At 42.4% G+C, this 17,693-nt stretch overlaps 1 protein-coding gene across 2 annotated transcripts in view; it reads left to right on the top strand.

Moving 5' to 3' along the window:
* Positions 1-17,446, top strand: part of LOC140992143 (SLIT and NTRK-like protein 5) — a 160,624-nt gene extending 143,178 nt beyond the window's left edge. The window contains exons 1-2 of one of the 2 annotated variants that reach the window (XM_073462408.1): positions 12,268-12,335; positions 14,061-17,446. In XM_073462408.1, the coding sequence (XP_073318509.1) occupies positions 14,119-16,743 (2,625 nt within the window). In that variant the 5' untranslated portion in view covers positions 12,268-12,335; positions 14,061-14,118 and the 3' untranslated portion in view covers positions 16,744-17,446. Of the gene's footprint in view, positions 1-12,267; positions 12,336-14,060 lie in introns of those variants that run through there. The other variant, XM_073462407.1, reaches the window with a different exon arrangement.
* The last annotated feature ends 247 nt before the right edge of the window (positions 17,447-17,693 follow it).

Genomic DNA, 17,693 nt, shown 5'->3' with positions numbered 1-17,693 from the left:
ATTTCCAGCTGTGTTTGTGGCGACCAAAACAGGCATTTTATGCCAAAACATGATCTTTTCCTAATCCTAACCTAGTGTTTTTTTGTTCCTAACCTAACCAGACCATGAGCACAGCGTTGCCACAACATAAAATAGAAAATTCAACCTGAATAAATGTGAAGCTGCAACATATCCGAGGTTGCAGAAATGTACTGTGACGTGTGGTAAAACAGTGAGGACCCAAATGCAACACAATCAGGAGGCAGGCAGGATTGGGAACAAAAACCATAGAATCCAAAAAAACAAGAATCTAACCAAGATCTACAATACAAAGTAGAGACACAAAAGCTTAAACAAAATGCATCTCAAAGCAAAGTACAAACCAGTAATGATGCGAGCAAACAGGAACTAAAAGCCAGGAACAAAAAAACAGAAACGTACCACGAGGAGACACAGGAAGACAGGGGAACAGGCTCAGGGGAACAAATCAGACAAAACTGACAGAGAAAGCAGGGAGCACACAGACCACAGCGTATGCTCAAGGGCTGATTGACAAATCACGGGGAAACACAGAAAGAGGGTGGGAAAACACAAGGGCAGAACTTCAAAATAAAACAGGAAATCACAGAATCACAAACTCAAAACATGACAACGTGCATTGCTGACATTTATTCTGGTGACTGGGTTGGCAATCCTAGTACCATTTTGCTTCTAAATTATTATTGTGCTCCAAAAGGGGGCACAAAAAGTAGTACATAAAATATATATTTATTATAAACAAGATAAACACTAGGACAATTCATGTCATCTTGTCACTGTCGCACTGACTGTGTAAAATCTATTTTTCTAGGCCACAGGAGTCTTCGGCTTGTTTGGGCTCTCCATCTGGGCCATCAGGGAGTCCACCAGGGGCTAGACAAATCCTGATTCCAGATACATAGACAGACTGACACACACACACACACACACACACACACACACACACACACACACACACACACACAAGCTTGGTTCCAGTATGAAGCAAGTTGCTCTGTCAGTGCACCTAGGGGATAGCTTTAGCCACCAGCCGCCAGTCCCCAAATCCACTGACTGATCCAGTGCCCAGACTGTCAGGCCCTGCCCAGCCACTGCACAATCTTTCAACCTTCACTAGCTGCCGCCGAGCCTCCAGTACTTCACACTGTGCCTGCACACGGGTGAATTAAAAACAGAGGAGGGAGGAGGATCGCGCACAACGAGAACCTTTTAATGTGGCTCGAGAGATCTAACCTGAAGGTAGAATGACTGACAAAGATGGCATTTGACGGAACATCAAGCTGTTTAATCATCAAAGCATGAGGGAAGTGGATTTTGGCACCTGAAGCTTCTTTGGATTAGAACAAAAAAATAAATAAAACCGCTTTTGTTGTTGATGTCTAGCTGCTACATTGACTACGGGAGCATCTGAGCATTGCTAATTGCTAGGAAATATTGTTTTTGAGTTAGTGTCAGGAGGTTGGAGCCAACAGTTTCCTCTGTGCTGTCTCCCTGCTGGAGAAAACACCATAAAGCCTCCTCTGTCACTTCATCTGACTTCTGAATCGAGACGTATAAAAGAAAACGGGCTAGCTGAATTGATTTGTACATGCTGATATTCTCATTCGTATTTTTTGAATATACTGTAATTATCTTGACTATTTAAATAGAGGGCAAATGGTTCCTCTAGTGACTTGCAAATCCATTATTGCCTGCCTAATTGGCTTGGCAAGCCTCGCCCCCTCTTTCCCTCGCTTGTTCGCTCAAAGATTAAAATCCAACAGTGATTCTTAATTTGAAATGGAAGAAAGTGCAGTCAAATGATTAGCCAGAAAGAAAAAAAAAATCTTATATAAGCATTGCGCAGCACACAATGTGCATTAATGAACTTTGCCCCTGACATAGCGGCGTGACAAAGAAAAAACAAAACATCTCACGTATGAGAGCCTTTTCAGTTCATCTTCCGACTCTTTCTCGCTTGGTCACATGCGAAAAGTTCTACATATAAAAGAACTGTGACGTTCAAAAACAAACCTAAGATTGAAAGAAACTAGTGCAAAGAAGGCGTTTGTGTCAGAAAATAGTCCCACTCGGTGCATGTTTGGATAAATGGGAGGAAACCCTTGCATCCATGCGCTTCCTTCACCTGTTGTTGTTTTCTACCCTCAAGGACTCCATGAAGATGCAGTTACTGGTGCTTGTTTGAGGCTTCGTGGAAGCTCTTCAGAAGTAGAGCTTGATCGAGAGAATTCTCATTCATCTACCGGTGTGTGCGTTTTGTTTTGCCTCTCTGGTACGTTTGCTGACAGGTGTTTTAGGTTTTGGAGAGAACGGAAACAGAAGGCGCCTTTCATGAAAGTTATTTTAAAGGAGACCTATTATGCTTTTTCATTTTTTCTTAAGTGTTTTAGGCACTCGTGCTTGAAAGAGGTCTTGAAAGTTAAAAAAGTCAGTGTGTACACTCTCTGACTCTCACTCCAGCTCCTCTCTCCCACACAGAACACAGCTCCTGAAACACCTCATCCTGCCTTTAATTCAGTGACTTGGTGACATCACACTATGTCACCATGTCATGTCATGTCATACATTTGCATAATTTAATGCCTAGTGGCTAGTGTGGCATGTAAGAATTAAATTAGCACAGCTGCTCTGTTGTTTGCGGTGATAGTGTTAACCCAAAATACAATTAGGAACTTGAAAATGAGCATAATATGTCTCCTTTAAGATAAAGTAAGGATATATTATGTTTTGTTTGTTTGGCCAGGACACCCTGGTAACATTGACGATCATTAAGAAATACATTTAGTAAATTTGACATTGCAACTAATGTTATAATACTTTGAAAATGTTTTTAGTTCATCTATAAATGTTATCTGGATGGCCTTTATAAAGTCGCAACTGATAAGCTAAACCTTAAACTGGCACTATGTATTTTGGAGATTAAATTAAATCTCAGAATTTTAATATTTACAATAATAATTAAGTAATAATACAAACTCAGAGATATTTATTTTTCCCATCAGTGAATAAACTGAAGCTGTTCTCAATGGGAAAATCAGGTCCCAGAACGCTGTTTGAAGCTAGAAAGGTGGCAGGGTCCGCCAAATATAAACAAAGTAAAACAGTATGAAACTCTGTTGTCCTTTAAGGTCAGTTTGTTTATTCAGTTTATTCAACAGAGAGAGTTTGTAGTTTTGTGAAATAAATTTTAATCAGAAGAGAAAGATCTTCACTGAATGATTTTTTATGTCTAAACAAAATAAATAGAGTGCACTTTTAATGGAATAGTTCAACAATCTGAGAAATATGCTTATTCACTTTCTAGCATAAATACAATGAGAAGATTGATACCAATTCAGGGAGTATAGACTGAAGCTAGACCCAGCAGTGGATCAGCCTTATTGTGGTTTAACAGGGTGTGGTGTGCTCACACCATCTATTTCCAGAATTTGTCGACTTTCTTCCTGGACCAAGAAATGGTTCCAGCACGACACATGGGACTTCTTTGTTCCGTTGCACTTTTCTGATGCCTTAGACCTTTTCAGAATCCATTACCTGCTGATGTCCTGCCCTGGATGAAAGCAGCTTCTTCTCTGACCCTGTTTGCGGCCTTACATAACATCCTGTACAAGTAAATGAAAACATATTTCAAACAGCAGCTAGATGTGCAGATGTGTCGGATACACATCTGTCTCGGAGCCCTTTTGGAGTTTGTGTACATTTACGATTTTGAAACCTCTATCTGAAAATACTTTCTGCCCACATTATAACATCACTGCCTGACTGAGATAGAGAACATTCTCCCTGCACAGCATGGTACCTTTACTTTGCTGTGATTCATATTTTATCCATATCCTAACAATTTACTTACACTGGCAGTGGAGGTATTTCCTTTCTCGCCTTGTTTGTCATTGTAACGACTTACAAATGGTCTGGTCCAAGGTAGTTTTTCGAAACAGAACGCCACTGCGATGTGTTATAGTGTAGACTGGGAGCTCTTTTATACAAATCATGTTCCTTGCGTCCACCCGTTCACTAAATAATGAACCGAACATCTTGAGAGCACTGATATGGATTTAGGTTGCTGATGATTGATTTCTTGACAGGATGATGAACACACGAACTAGTCCGTTAAACTTACAAAAGCACACTTTGTTGCCGGTGCATCAAGCCCTAAAGTGCTCTCATAACCTTAAAAGCCTTCATGCTCGCTGACTACAGTCAAATAAATGGACTTGACTTGGTTATGGTTCACTGCTTTTGTTCCTCCGCGTGGGGAGCTAATAAGTCAATCCCATCCGCTCGCTGATACAGTGAGGATGCACTTATCGCGTTGTCAGCAGCTCGTTTCATTAAAGCCCCTGGTTAAGTCTGCATGTTACCGATTCAACATTTTTAAATTGCCTTGCTCGCGCCAGCTCGAGCCAAGTCATGGTGAAAAAACAAAGAGCGGGGCTCCCTGTGCAACCCCTCGTCGCGCTTTGACCATCAATCACAGCTGTCAGAGCAGCTGCGCTCCCGCTCTTCAGCGGGGAACTCACACCAGAGCTCTACATCATCCGGAGCTGTGATGAATGCGCAGGCTTTAGCTCAGGTGCTTTTGATTAGAGGCCGCGCTGTCGGCAGGTAGCATCATGACAAAAACGAACGCAGCGGAAATTGAGAGTCATGATGGGAGTGATGCAATCAGAAGCTGGAAGTGTAGAGATCCCATGAAATGGTATTGTTGCTTCATTAATGATTCATTTTAGATGAGATAGGCCAGCATAGATTTGATCACAAGGCAAGAAGTTAGTTTTCAACTCTGTCCAACTACTGTCCAACTTACTATCCAACTCATGACATGACAGCAACAATGACCTCATGTCCGGAAGGTGCATCAGGGTGCAGTTTTCAGTTTACCACTGACTGGAAAAGCTTAGTTAATGATGGTAACACCTGGCTGTCCTCTTATCTAGGAGCTCAATATCTCAGATGTGTCACCAGAAACATTTTGTTACACAGAAAATTGGATTTTTTCTCTTTAATTGTACATATTTATATTTATTATTTGTCATATTTTTTGCTAAAGGTTCATTATGTTACAGAATAAATATTGTGCAGATGATGACGGTTTTTAGAACCGTTAAAATGTGTGTACGTTTGATGGAGAGACTATTGATTGGTGTGAGTTTTATATATATTTTCGGGTGTCAAGAAGTTTGAGGTAGACTTCTACACTTAATTTATTCAGAGAAAAGAGTCCACAGCCATGTAAGCTGTCCGTGAGGCCACAAAGAGCTGTGCATCAAGCTAAAGGATAACATGCAACAAAGACATCGCCAAAAAGCTGAGGTATAATGAGCAAAAGGGACCCAAACTCAATACACTACGGTAGGCAGGAAGACGTAACAGAAAGCAAGCTTTGTTGACAGAAAGTTAAAAAAAAATCAAAAGTAGGCCACAAAAGCACAAAAACTAAACTAAGTACTTACAGGATAAAAGTCGAGGAAACTAGACAAACTGACAAAGAAAGAAGAAAAGACAGAAACTTTAGTACACAAGGGAGGGGAGACTGAAACCAACATGGCAATAAAAAAATGTAGGGAAAAAAACAAAGACAGGAAGTCTTGACACATGAGGATGAATTCACAAAATAAAACAGGAAACAATTTAACTGAAAACCAAAACCATGATTGTTCCTCCAATTAATCACAAGGGGGACAACATATCTGTACACAAATGCCACAAAACCACAAATCTCAACCTGATGATGGTGCAAGAGGAAAAGTCTCCAAGTCGTTAAGGTTTCATCCTCTGGGAACTGTCCAGCCAACCATGGAGCCACACAGCTTAGCATGTATTAAAATAAGACAGAAAACAGACAGGAATAAACACATTTCATGATTATCACAAATGCAGCGTATGGCTACCCTTTAATCAACCACACTATTTATGTTCAACATTTAGTAAAAGTTGGACAGATTTGACTGATAAATAACATTTTATTCTGGTTGGTATTCAGTACGGTTCCGGAGGCTGCTCGGAAACTGTTTGTCGCCTCTCCCATTTTTTTCTCAACTGTAACGTCTAGACAATGTGTGCCCATCCAAAAGAACCTCTTTTCCTGTCTGTTATGCTTGGGAAAGAAAAAGTTTCTCCTCACTTTGTTCAATGAATTTTAATGATAAAGCTCCACTCGGTTCAACCTCTAATTATCTCAAACTACTATCAACTACTCTTTCTGCCGCGGGGGAATGTAAAATGCATCGGCGTGAAGCTTTTGTGGAATCTGAAAGTGTTCAAGGACTGTCCGTAGTTCCACTATGGAAAGATTCTTAGTCATAATTTATTGGTATTTATATTTATTTGTTTTTGTTAAATATAGTTGTCAAAATGAAATACAGCTTATAAAGGTTTATTGTATTTGCCTTTATGGTGGTTGCATTAAATATGGCACCGCGAGGGCCGAATCAATTTAGAGGCATGATTGGTGGAGTGACACCAGCACGGAGCAGCAGAACGCTTTCACTTCCCCATCCTATCCATCCTTGGTTGTCTCATTAGGCTTCATTCCATTACAAGGCCAAACAGGGCTTCCAGGGTTTAGTCATTGTTTATGTAAAGCAATTTCTCCCAGAGAAATGCTCTGTAATTCTTGTTATCACCGCGGAAGATGTGCCAGTTGGATTGTACTGTCAAACTAAAAATTGTTTTCTAATTCCATATTATCAGCATTTTGAATGGATCTTGGCCCCGGCGACCTGTTCTAGACCTACCGGGTTGTGACGGAAATTGCTAGCAGCACCAATTGGCCTCTGGACACACAAGCCAGATGAGACCTCCCCAAGTTAATCATAGCACAATGCATGTCAGGCTCTCAGCTGACAAAAGGATTGGCCTCTTGTTATGGCACACGGTCAAAATTTTCAGTACCCCTCCTGCATGATGATGGCTCCAAATTTGAAGATTTAGAAACAACATTTAGTAAAATAGTTGTGGTGACTAAGGCCTTTAGATTATAGCTTTAATGCTGCTATCATAAATATACAGTAAAATCCAGTAATATAGTAAATATACAGTGTAATTTAACTTCTGGAAGAACATTCACAGTATTCACAGTAACATTCACAAGTATTTCACTTTTCTGCTGCTTTATACTTTCACTATATTTTGGAGACAAATATTGTACTTTGTAATCCACTACATTCTTATGATAACTTTGCAGATGAAGTACATCATTGGTTTTCAACCTGGGGGTGTCGACACCCAAGGAGGTCGCTAGATGATCACTAGATGGTCGAGGAGAAAAACAATAATAGAAAAACATATTTCTGGCTGGGGAATGACTTTTCACATTACACTGCCCCTACCAGCGATATAAATTGACTTAGAATATACTGTATTTTATTGAGTGTGTTTACAAGAGTCAAAATGTGTGTGCACATTGCCAGGATATAGCAATTAATTTATTGATTAATTAATGTATTTTAATATACAACATATTGTTTTTTACTAAACCTAACCATGAATTATAGTGCCTAAACCTAACCATAGCATTAGCACAGCATTGTGACAACCAAACAATGTAATATTGTACATATAGGCACAAGTTTGACAACCAGTGATGGTAGATTAATAAATCACTGATTCTAATTATCAGAGAAATGCTGTAAAATATCGATTTGGTTGACTCAAGGTTTGCAGTATATACATACATGTTAATGTATGCATTATTTATTTTGACTTCTGACTTTTAGTACATACATGGCTGGAAAATTACTTTTGATATTTTTAATATCAGATAATTTGAGGCTTTCCTATAGGTGTCTTTCACTTTTACAACTGTAATATTTTCGCACAATATCTTTACTTGTACACACTTTTGGGTACTTTTTAGAACACTGATTGAAACAATGGTACTACCTTTTGCTAACATAAATGAAAATCAGATTCCATGTCTGACAAGACTAATACGTGGCTAAAGATTGAGCAGAAGAAATCATGCCTACTGAAGGCACATTTATCCACTTGTTCTTACCATGTGAACACTAGACCCCGTGATGCACATCAAGCAGAACTGTAAAATTAAATATAATTTCTGGAAGAAGTGTTCTAAATATACCATTGTCAAATAAATTACAACAGCATGCAATGGTGCTCCGCTGTATTGTATATCTCCTCTGAGATGTTTTCCTTTAGACACATTTCGTTATTTCCCTGCCCACTGCTGCTGGCTCATAGCCTCTCTACCAGAAGGCTTTTTTTAATTCTGTGATATCAAAGGCAACTGAGTCCACAACTCCCAACTTGGATCACCACTAATTTCACATCAGCATGTTGAGACTAAAGTGGTTATGTGTCGATGAAAGCTTGTACGCATGGTGTATGAACCAGCTTTGAATAACTTTTTTCCATTTATTTTCAAAGCACATTAGTTTCCAGTTTGCACAAGATGAAAAAAAGTTCTGTCTTGATTCCTGAAAAGCACATTATGTTAATGCAGCACCTGGACTCAACCTTTGCTCTGATTCACAGTGCTCGTCTGGCACGGTAACACCAGTGGTTGCTGTGCCAACAGTGCCAAACCATGCCAGTGAGCCAGCGAGTTTATGCCAAATATAACACAAAATTAAGCAGTCACACTTTATTTTACTTTTGTTTCATGCTCTGAGCTCTCCGTGTTTTGTCTGACTATTATGAATATGGCATTACGTTTGTATAAATGCAGCCTGTGTTATCTAATTAAAGCCCCCCCTTCAATCAGTTCTTGTTCCTGTTGAGTTCCATGTTTGAGCCCCTGGAACTGGAGTATCATTTGGCAAAATGCCCTCTAAAGATAGTATATGTTGGGTCTAGTATGGCATTATATGGGGTTTCTTTATTATTTTATACATTATAGCCTATTTATTATTTTAATTTTTGTGACTTTATTATATATCCATTGGATTTCTTTGTGTGTGTGTGTGGTTGTAGCGAGTGAACTATAACTGAAAGTTCGTCATACAGTCTTGTGTAGTATAATGATAATTCCATTAATCTTGACTCTTGAATCTATTTAATCACAGTATAATTTAGGTACATGGCATCTAATTAGGGTGTCATTGTGTTTATTACCGTCTAATAAAGAACATATTATTTTAAGTTTCTCTAATTTGATACAAAGTACAGCTTATTATGTCTGATTAGTGTACCATAAAATAAAGTGCTACCAATAAAGCTAATGTGACTTTGAACATTGAGGTGCATTACAACTTTTTGACCTTAACTTAGGAACAGTATGATTTGCATGACTTAATAGCTATTATGCTAATGTTGATGAGCTTTTAAGGGGAAAAAAAATGGTCAAAAACATCAAGTCAGGTTCACGCAAAAGATACATGTTAGACTCGCTATAGCGTGAACTTTCATTTGCATTAATTACTTACGCGTTTGTCCTGGACCTGATTATAATACTGCTTGTTTTATGCAGCTGATGTATGATAATAGCTTCCATGTTTCTCTGAACCCATTAGCCTTCTTGACGCAGAGATTCATACACACGCGGCTACATCCTTTTAAGCGTGTGGATGCACATGGATTCACTTCCACACAGGCGAACTCTGATCCAACAAAGTTATATCTATAAAACTTGGGACAATCACACCAGCCGCCGCCATCACCCAGGCACTACTTTATCAAGGGTATCTTCCCCTGCCATCGGCAGTACACAAAGTCGTTTAAGGCAAAAAAAAAAAAAAAAAAAAAAAAAGATTTAGGACAGCTCCACTCTTCTCTTTGATGCCACGATGCCTCTCAGGGGAGCCAGCCACAGTCCCTTCCAGAGGGAGGGAGCACACACCCCGGCTGCATTAGTTTCTCCATCTCTGTATTCCAGCCGGGGCTCCAAAGATACCGATTTGTCCATCCCCCACAGGATAGACCACTGTTAATACGATTACAGAGCTCGAGACTTTAAGATAATTCAATGCATCTCCACGGCTAATTTCAGTAAGGCGGCATGGATGCCACATCCGCTTATTGTCGCTCCTCGCATGCTAAAGAGAGCATAAGAGTTGACTTATTACCACACAATACCGACTAAGTGGGAAATCTCTTTGGACATGGCGGCCCACCATATGCTAGATTTAATTCGATTTTCTGTTCAGGGCTTTAGTTAAGTGCTTCTAAAGTTTTCTCGTCCCACAGCAAGAGGGGAAGAGGGCAGCTGTGGCTTTGACTCGATTTGCTCTTTCAACAAGGGGCAAATAAGCCACGATTTGGTGAAATACAGAGCGCTCACAGCAACACGGCGGCATTAGTAGGCCCGAAGTATTTGGTGCAAAACTGGATTAAGCCTAATCCTACAGTACATTCATTTCTTTCAATGCAGATCTCTTGTAAATGTGTGTGTTTTTCCGGGACTATAGGCTTAATCCGCAGAGTTGGAAGCGTTCATAAAGAGATTCGAGGTGTACGAATGAGTGTTTGCTTGACCTTGTTCGCCTGATGCAACTTTAATACCCACTCTGATGCGTGTAACATAGATTAAAGGTGCACTACGTAGTTCTGGGGAAGTGATTAAAACAGAACACAAAGATCTTTTTTCTTATGCCGAAACAAACTAAATAAACAAACTGACTTTAAAGGACAACACCTTTTCACACTTTGTTTACATTTGGCGGACCCTGCCACCTTTCTAACCCAACCTTCACCTTTTCTTCTTCCGAGAACAGCTTGTTTACTCAGATATGGAAAAGAGTTTGTGTTATTACCTCATTGACATTGTAAATACTAAAATTCCTAGTTTAGATCCCTAAACTACACAGTGCCCCTTTAAAGGCTGTTTTCATGAGGAAGATTCAGCATTATAAGCGGATACAGACCAAACCTGTCAATTCAGGAGGGTGCAAATGAAAATATTCTTTTGTCTGGGGCTAAAGCAACACCTCACTGACGAGCGGTGTGCTAAACAACGTGCTGCTAATAACCAAATATATTCTGGCGTTCTGCAATCATAAAGGGATCTCATCCCAGACTGAATAATGATGAGACGCGATGAATCCAGGATGAGTGTCAGGCCAATATCAGCTTCCGACTTCTCTCTGAGGAAATCAAAAAAGCTCGCAGAGGGAAGGATCCAAAGTCTGATGGCATTATAATATTAAAAGAATAGGGAAAAAAAACAAGAAGCTGTCCAGTTGTGACTTTCAAAAGCATGGAAATAAGATGCCCGTCCCTGGTAGAAAATAGCCGAAGCTGTGAGTGACAAATCAAATGCTTGTTGCCGCTGAATTAAAATACACTGACTTCCAAAGTGCAGCCTGGAAAATGCAAACGCCTGCCAAGATGCCTTTTTCATCATTGTGCTGCCCTCTACGGGTCTTCTTCCATCCTCCCTTCTCCCTCCATCACCTCCCTCCCTCCACCCACCCCTCCTCCTCCTCTTACATTACCATACCCCCTTAAAGAGTATTGCGCGCGTTAAATTGCTTTTCATTTCCGCGCTGTGACAGTCCTGAGATTGGGGGATTTATGCATTTTTACGCGTGATTCCGCCTGCCATGCCATGGTAATTGTTTCATAATATGTCCATCGCTGTAGGGGATGCGCTGCTTTGCACCAACCGAGATCAAGTTCCACTAGTTGAAACGTTGGTGGGAAGATAAAGCTCCGTGCATATACAGAGGATATCGTGTGGCCGGAGAGAAGCGGGGTCGGATTCTCCTGGAGGACGCTGATCTCCGCTCGATTTCTTTCTTTCTTTCTTTTTTTTTTTTTTTTTTTTGGACGATCTGGCGACTGAAATAAAGAGACCTTGGGCAGCAGCAGATCTATACATAAACTGGTACAAGCCGCACCACTGGCGGCAGACAAGGAGGATCCGTGCCTCCTCTTCTCCTCCGCTCCGCCAGTGCGCATGGATGAAAGTCACAGTTAAAATGCATGCGGCAAGTCTCGTCTGATGTGGGATTACCGACTCTTCCTTCGCCCCCTTTTCTCCACCATGTTCGAACTTTGGTTCTGGCTCTTTTTCCGAGATGATGCCGCCGATTGCAGCCGCCGCTGGAGGAACACAGGACCCGCCGCGCTGGCTGTCACGTTGCCGGCCTGAATGAGAGACTGTGTACGCGCCTCTCCGATGCCTGCTTTATGGAGCTAAACGCCGAGACTTGACTTTAAGGATTCTTTTTTTCCCCTTCTTTTCCTCCCTCTACTCCTTTTTTGACAGCCTTTTTATTCTCTCTCTTTTTTTGTTATTGAACGGGAAGGGCGGACGGTGAAATCACGAAATCCCGTGTTTTCACTGAGGTTGGAGAGAAAAGAAGGGGCACAGCCGTGATTTTCGGGATGCTTTGGCGTTCACCGGGATCGGAACGGTAAGAGGACAATGCTTTCCCCCCATGTCTCTCCTTTTACTGCTGAGGCTTTAACATTTCGGGGGGGTTGGTGGGTGGTGGAGGTGGTGGTGGAGGGGATCTGTCCGTGGTGCTGAAATCTCTGCCTCTGTTGCTGAAGTTGATCCGGATTTAAGACGCCTTATTCTCCTTAAAGCGAGGTGTCTGCGGCTGCTTGTACGGCAGCAACACGCACGGAGCAGCCTGCGATTTTCTTTTTTTTTACGCTCACATGTATCATCACAGTTTTCATCGGGTCCAAATAAGAGCCTGTGCACAGCCAGGGCTTCCAAGTTATCTTTATTATACCCAGAGGCAGGGGGACACGTCTTGAGGTTATTGCGAATAAACTCGAATGTAAAGAGGAATGAGACGGACGCGGCGCGTCCTTGGCGCATCGTTATTATTATTATTATTATCATTATTATTATTATTATCGTTATTATTATTATTATTGGAGGGGGCAGATTTGCTGGCTGGATGTGTAGGCTTTTTGTGTTCTTTTAAGGAGCGCACACAGAGCGAACGTGTGTGTGTGTGTGTGTGTGTGTGTGTGTGTGTGTGTGTGTGTGTGATTGCGCGCGAGTGTGTGCACGCGTCGGTGGCGGAGAGAGAGAAAGAGAGGGAGAGGAAGAGAGAGAGAGAGAGAGAGGATCTGTAACCTTCTATATAGCAGATGCCATACAGAATACTTGATTATAGATTTATTTACTCCCCGTCAAAATGCAATTTCGATCAGAGATCCGCCATGAGATCAACAACACTCGCTTATTCGCCTTTGATCAACTCCTCTCATTTCTTTTTTTCGCCCGTGGGCAGAAGAAGGGCTGCGACTGTCGCCGCGCATAGGCTGATTTTCACATTTTCCAACGCAGGCCGGATTTTAAGACGAGCGCCGACTGCTCCTCTCAGCCGATCCGTTCGTGAGATTTGGCGTTATTGCGCACCCTGGATCGTTTCTGATCGCAACCCAACACAGTCCTCATGTTGTTCGGACCGAGGTGGAGGAGAGGGATCCGACAGTTTCCCCAAGTCGTCGGGTATGCGGGGTGAGTGAGAAATCTTCTAGGCGATAGGAGTTGTTTTTTTTTTAATGTTAGTTTGGGGAGAAGATTGAGAAGGTGTCACCTCGTCCGTCAATCCAAGAAGCGATCTTGCTTGAGATATTTTAACAGTGAGGGTGTTTTTTTGTTGTTGTTGTTGCTGCTGTGTGTGGAAAGGCTCAAGGGATTGAATTAGTAAATGACCAGATCTATCAGTCTGCACACGGTGGATGGCGATGGAAACGTTTTTTTTTTTTTCTCTTCTCCCCCCCTCCCAAGATGGATTGGAATTCAGGCGAGCTATCAAAAATGCGCAGTGGCCATCCACCGCGGGTAGTTGTGTTATCAACTTGATTATACATTATCGCTCAAGTATGCAGTCATCAAATATTCATCCCGGTCGCTTGTTTCCTGACAGCCTCCAAACCGAACCGATGCCGACACAACACATCTGCATAATGAACAAACATTAATAGGCCTACTTGTCTTTGCCTGTGTGTGTGTGTTTGTTGTGAATGTATAATGCTTGTTCAACGGGGGTGGTGGGGGTGGTGGTGGTGGTGGGGGGGTCGTCTATCTCTTTCAGGGCATGCATTTTGTGTCACATATGTGTTTTCCATGCAGTATAAAACAGACCCCGTCCTTTTTCTTTTCCTCCTTTTAGATGACACCTCATACTGGTACCGCACTTGAGTGAGCTGGGGCATCCTCTCCCAGGAAAAATGCATATCTGGATCCTAAAAATAATCCTTCTGATTGCATCATCTCTGAGGCTGGTCGAGATGTATGACAATTATGGGGAGATCTGTCGAAACCTGTGCACGTGTGAGGAGAAGGAAGGGATCCTGACGGTGAGCTGCGAGAACCGGGGGATCATCAGACTGACGGAGGTCAGCCCGGTCCATTTCTCCATGTACCACCTCCTGCTGACAGGGAACCTCCTGAAGAAGCTGTCAGTCAATGATTTCATCAATTACACGGGGGTGACCATCCTGCACTTGGGGAACAATGATATCTCTGAGATAGAGTCAGGTGCCTTCAATGGACTCCAGGGATTAAAAAGGTTGCACCTGAATAACAACAAGATCGAAGTTCTGAGGGATGACACCTTTGCAGGACTGGAGAGTTTGGAATACCTACAGATTGATTATAATTACATCACCAATATAGAGCCCAACACCTTGAGCAAACTACACCAACTGACGGTGATGATTTTGAACGACAACCTGCTCTCTGCCATGCCCCCGAATATCTTCCGGAATGTTCCCCTTACGCACTTGGACCTGAGGGGGAACCGGTTAAAAATGTTCCCCTACATCGGCCTCCTGGAGCACATGGACAAAGTTGTGGAATTACAACTCGAGGAGAATCCCTGGAATTGCTCCTGCGAGCTCATCGCTCTGAAGGCTTGGCTGGAGAGTATAGCCTACACGGCTCTGGTGGGAGAAGTGGTGTGCGAGACACCGTTCAGGCTCCACGGGAGGGACCTGGATGAAGTGTCCAAGCAGGAACTCTGCCCAAGAAGACCCCTAGAAGACACGGTCAGGCCTGCAGCCCCTAGCAGCACTAATGGATATTACCAGACCACACCTGCTGCTGTGACAGCCTCCGCCACCTCCTCAGCTGTTTTTAGGTCCTCCTCCAGGCCTACTAAGGGCACACGTCAATTTAACAGAACTAGGTTAAAGCCCACTTCCCGGTTTCCAGGCGCTAACCCTTACAACTATGGCCCCATCATTGCTTTTCAGACCAAATCTCCTGTGCCTTTGGACTGTCCCACTGACTGCACGTGCAACCTGCAGATATCTGAAATAGGGTTAAACGTCAACTGTCAAGAGAGAAAGATTGAAAGCATTTCTGATCTAAAACCCAAGCCATACAATCCTAAAAAGATGTATCTCACTGGAAATTACATCCCTGTGGTGCGGAGATCAGATTTTGTCGATGCCACTGGATTGGATTTGCTTCACTTGGGAAACAACAGGATAAGTCTGATCCACGACCGTGCTTTTGGGGATTTAACCAACCTGCGTAGGCTGTATTTGAATGGTAATCTCATGGACAGGCTTACAGGAGAGATGTTTTATGGTTTGCAGAACTTGCAGTACCTTTATTTAGAGTACAACAAAATCAAGGAGGTTGATGCGGGCACGTTCCGCTACCTCCCTAATCTCCAGCTGCTTTTCCTCAACAATAACCTCCTGAAAACCTTACCTGTGGGCATCTTTTCCAGCCTCTCCCTGTCTAGGCTTAATCTGCGCAACAACTACTTCCAAAACCTGCCTGTGAGTGGTGTTTTGGATCAGCTGAAGCTGCTGGTGCAGATAGATCTGTTTGAAAACCCCTGGGACTGCTCTTGCGACATAGTGGGGATGAAGATATGGCTCGAGCAACTCAGCGCAGGCACTGTCGTTAACGAGGTGGTGTGCCAGACGCCCAGACGCCACACAGGGATGGACGTGCGCTCCATTGAGTCGGAGCAGCTCTGCCCTGACTACTCTGATTCCTCCGTCTCTCCGACAACCCCCACGGACGAGCCCATGGACGACAGGGTCGTCACCACAGACGCCCCGCAGAAGTTCAACACCCCCAGCAGCACCGTCCCCCTCTCCGTCCTCATCCTCAGCCTCCTGCTTGTTTTCATCATGTCTGTCTTTGTGGCCGCGGGGCTGTTTGTTGTAGTGATGAAAAAGCGCAAAAAGTCCCAGAGTGACCGCACTAGCACCAACAACTCAGACGTCAGCTCTTTCAACCTGCAGTACAGCCTCTACAGCAACCGCTCTGGCCCCAAAGTTAAAGCCCCGGCCGGTCACGTCTATGAGTATATCCCCCACCCCATGGGCCACATGTGCAAAAACCCCATTTACCGTTCACGAGAGGGAAACACAGTGGAGGATTACCGTGACCTCCATGAGCTCAAGGTCACGTACAGGAGTGCTCCGGATGATGAGAGGGATAGCAGTACGATGAGGAGCCCTGCGTACAGCGTTAGCACCATCGAGCCACGTGAAAACCCCTCCCCTGTCCAGGATGCTGACCATTTCTTCAGAGGCATCCTTGAGCCCGATAAGCAGCCCCATCCGTCCATGGCATCCATCCCAGCAGGTGCTAATTTAGAGTACAAGTACACAGGGCCTGTGTCGTACACGTACAACCCAAATTTTGATGTCAGACGTCAGTTCTTGCACCCGGAGAGGATAAGAGAAACAGTGCTCTACGGCACAGCACCCAGTACTGTTTATGTTGAGCCCAACAGGAATGAGTATTTGGAGCTTAAAGCTAAACTTCAGTCTGAGCCCGATTACCTCGAAGTTCTTGAGAAACAGACCACCTTTAGCCAGTTCTGAGCAACAGAATCATTAATGTAATGAAGCATTTTGTCTCTTGACCCTCCTTGCAACGGTGGCTCAGTTTATAGGGTGCCTTGGCACGACACAAACAAAAGCAAAAGGAGTCTCAAAAACGGGGTGTGCCGAACAATCTTATTCTTCTTTCTGAAACATGACATTACAGGAATGGATACAGCTTTCTGAAAACACGGATGAACAAAAATTGCTCTACTTAACTGATGATGCAAAATCTATTTTTCTATGGTGAAGATCGAATAACACACAAAAATGTAAGTGTACAGGTAAATCTTACCCAACTTTCATTTTCAGGAATATAACCATACATAAGGTATATTGTGAATCAGAAAAGAAATGTTTATAAAAATCACTCCTGGACAAAAACACTGTACAGCAGATCATCAAAACTGTGTAGGACTATTTTCTGCTGTAGTCTGTAAGTAAGTATTTATTGATATAATCTGCCATGTCTTTTCAAAACTTTTGATTCTACATCAATATTACCTGTGTCATCATACTCCATGATCCTCTGGAAAGGCTTATGTTTGTAGTTTCATTTACTGTAGCTCTGCATTGTAAAAGTGGCTTTTTTTGGAAGTGGCACACCCCCAAATGTTCAACAAAGACTGCGTCATTTGAAGAAGATGAAAAAAAAAAAAAAGTGTCTTTGTATGCTTTCTGCACTTTTTGGAATTGGAAGGCAAGTTAGCCTTCAATGAGCTCTCATAAAGGAGATTATTATATTAAAAATGAATATGGGTATTCATTCTTAATATGTAGAATTGAAATGTTATCGAAACAAAATTCATAAATGATATTTGAAGTATTAATTATGTTGTGTAATACTGATATTTTAATCAATGTAACACCTATTTTTATACAAGCATTCGCAGATTCTCTATCCCTTATCGATTTTATTTGTTTTGATTGCTTTGCACTTAATGCACTAT

The sequence above is a fragment of the Pagrus major genome, chromosome 24 (genome assembly GCF_040436345.1).
Source record: "Pagrus major chromosome 24, Pma_NU_1.0".
NCBI lineage: Eukaryota > Metazoa > Chordata > Actinopteri > Spariformes > Sparidae > Pagrus > Pagrus major.
The sequence above is the reverse complement of the archived record's forward strand: the minus strand, read 5'-3'. Positions and strand labels throughout refer to the sequence as shown.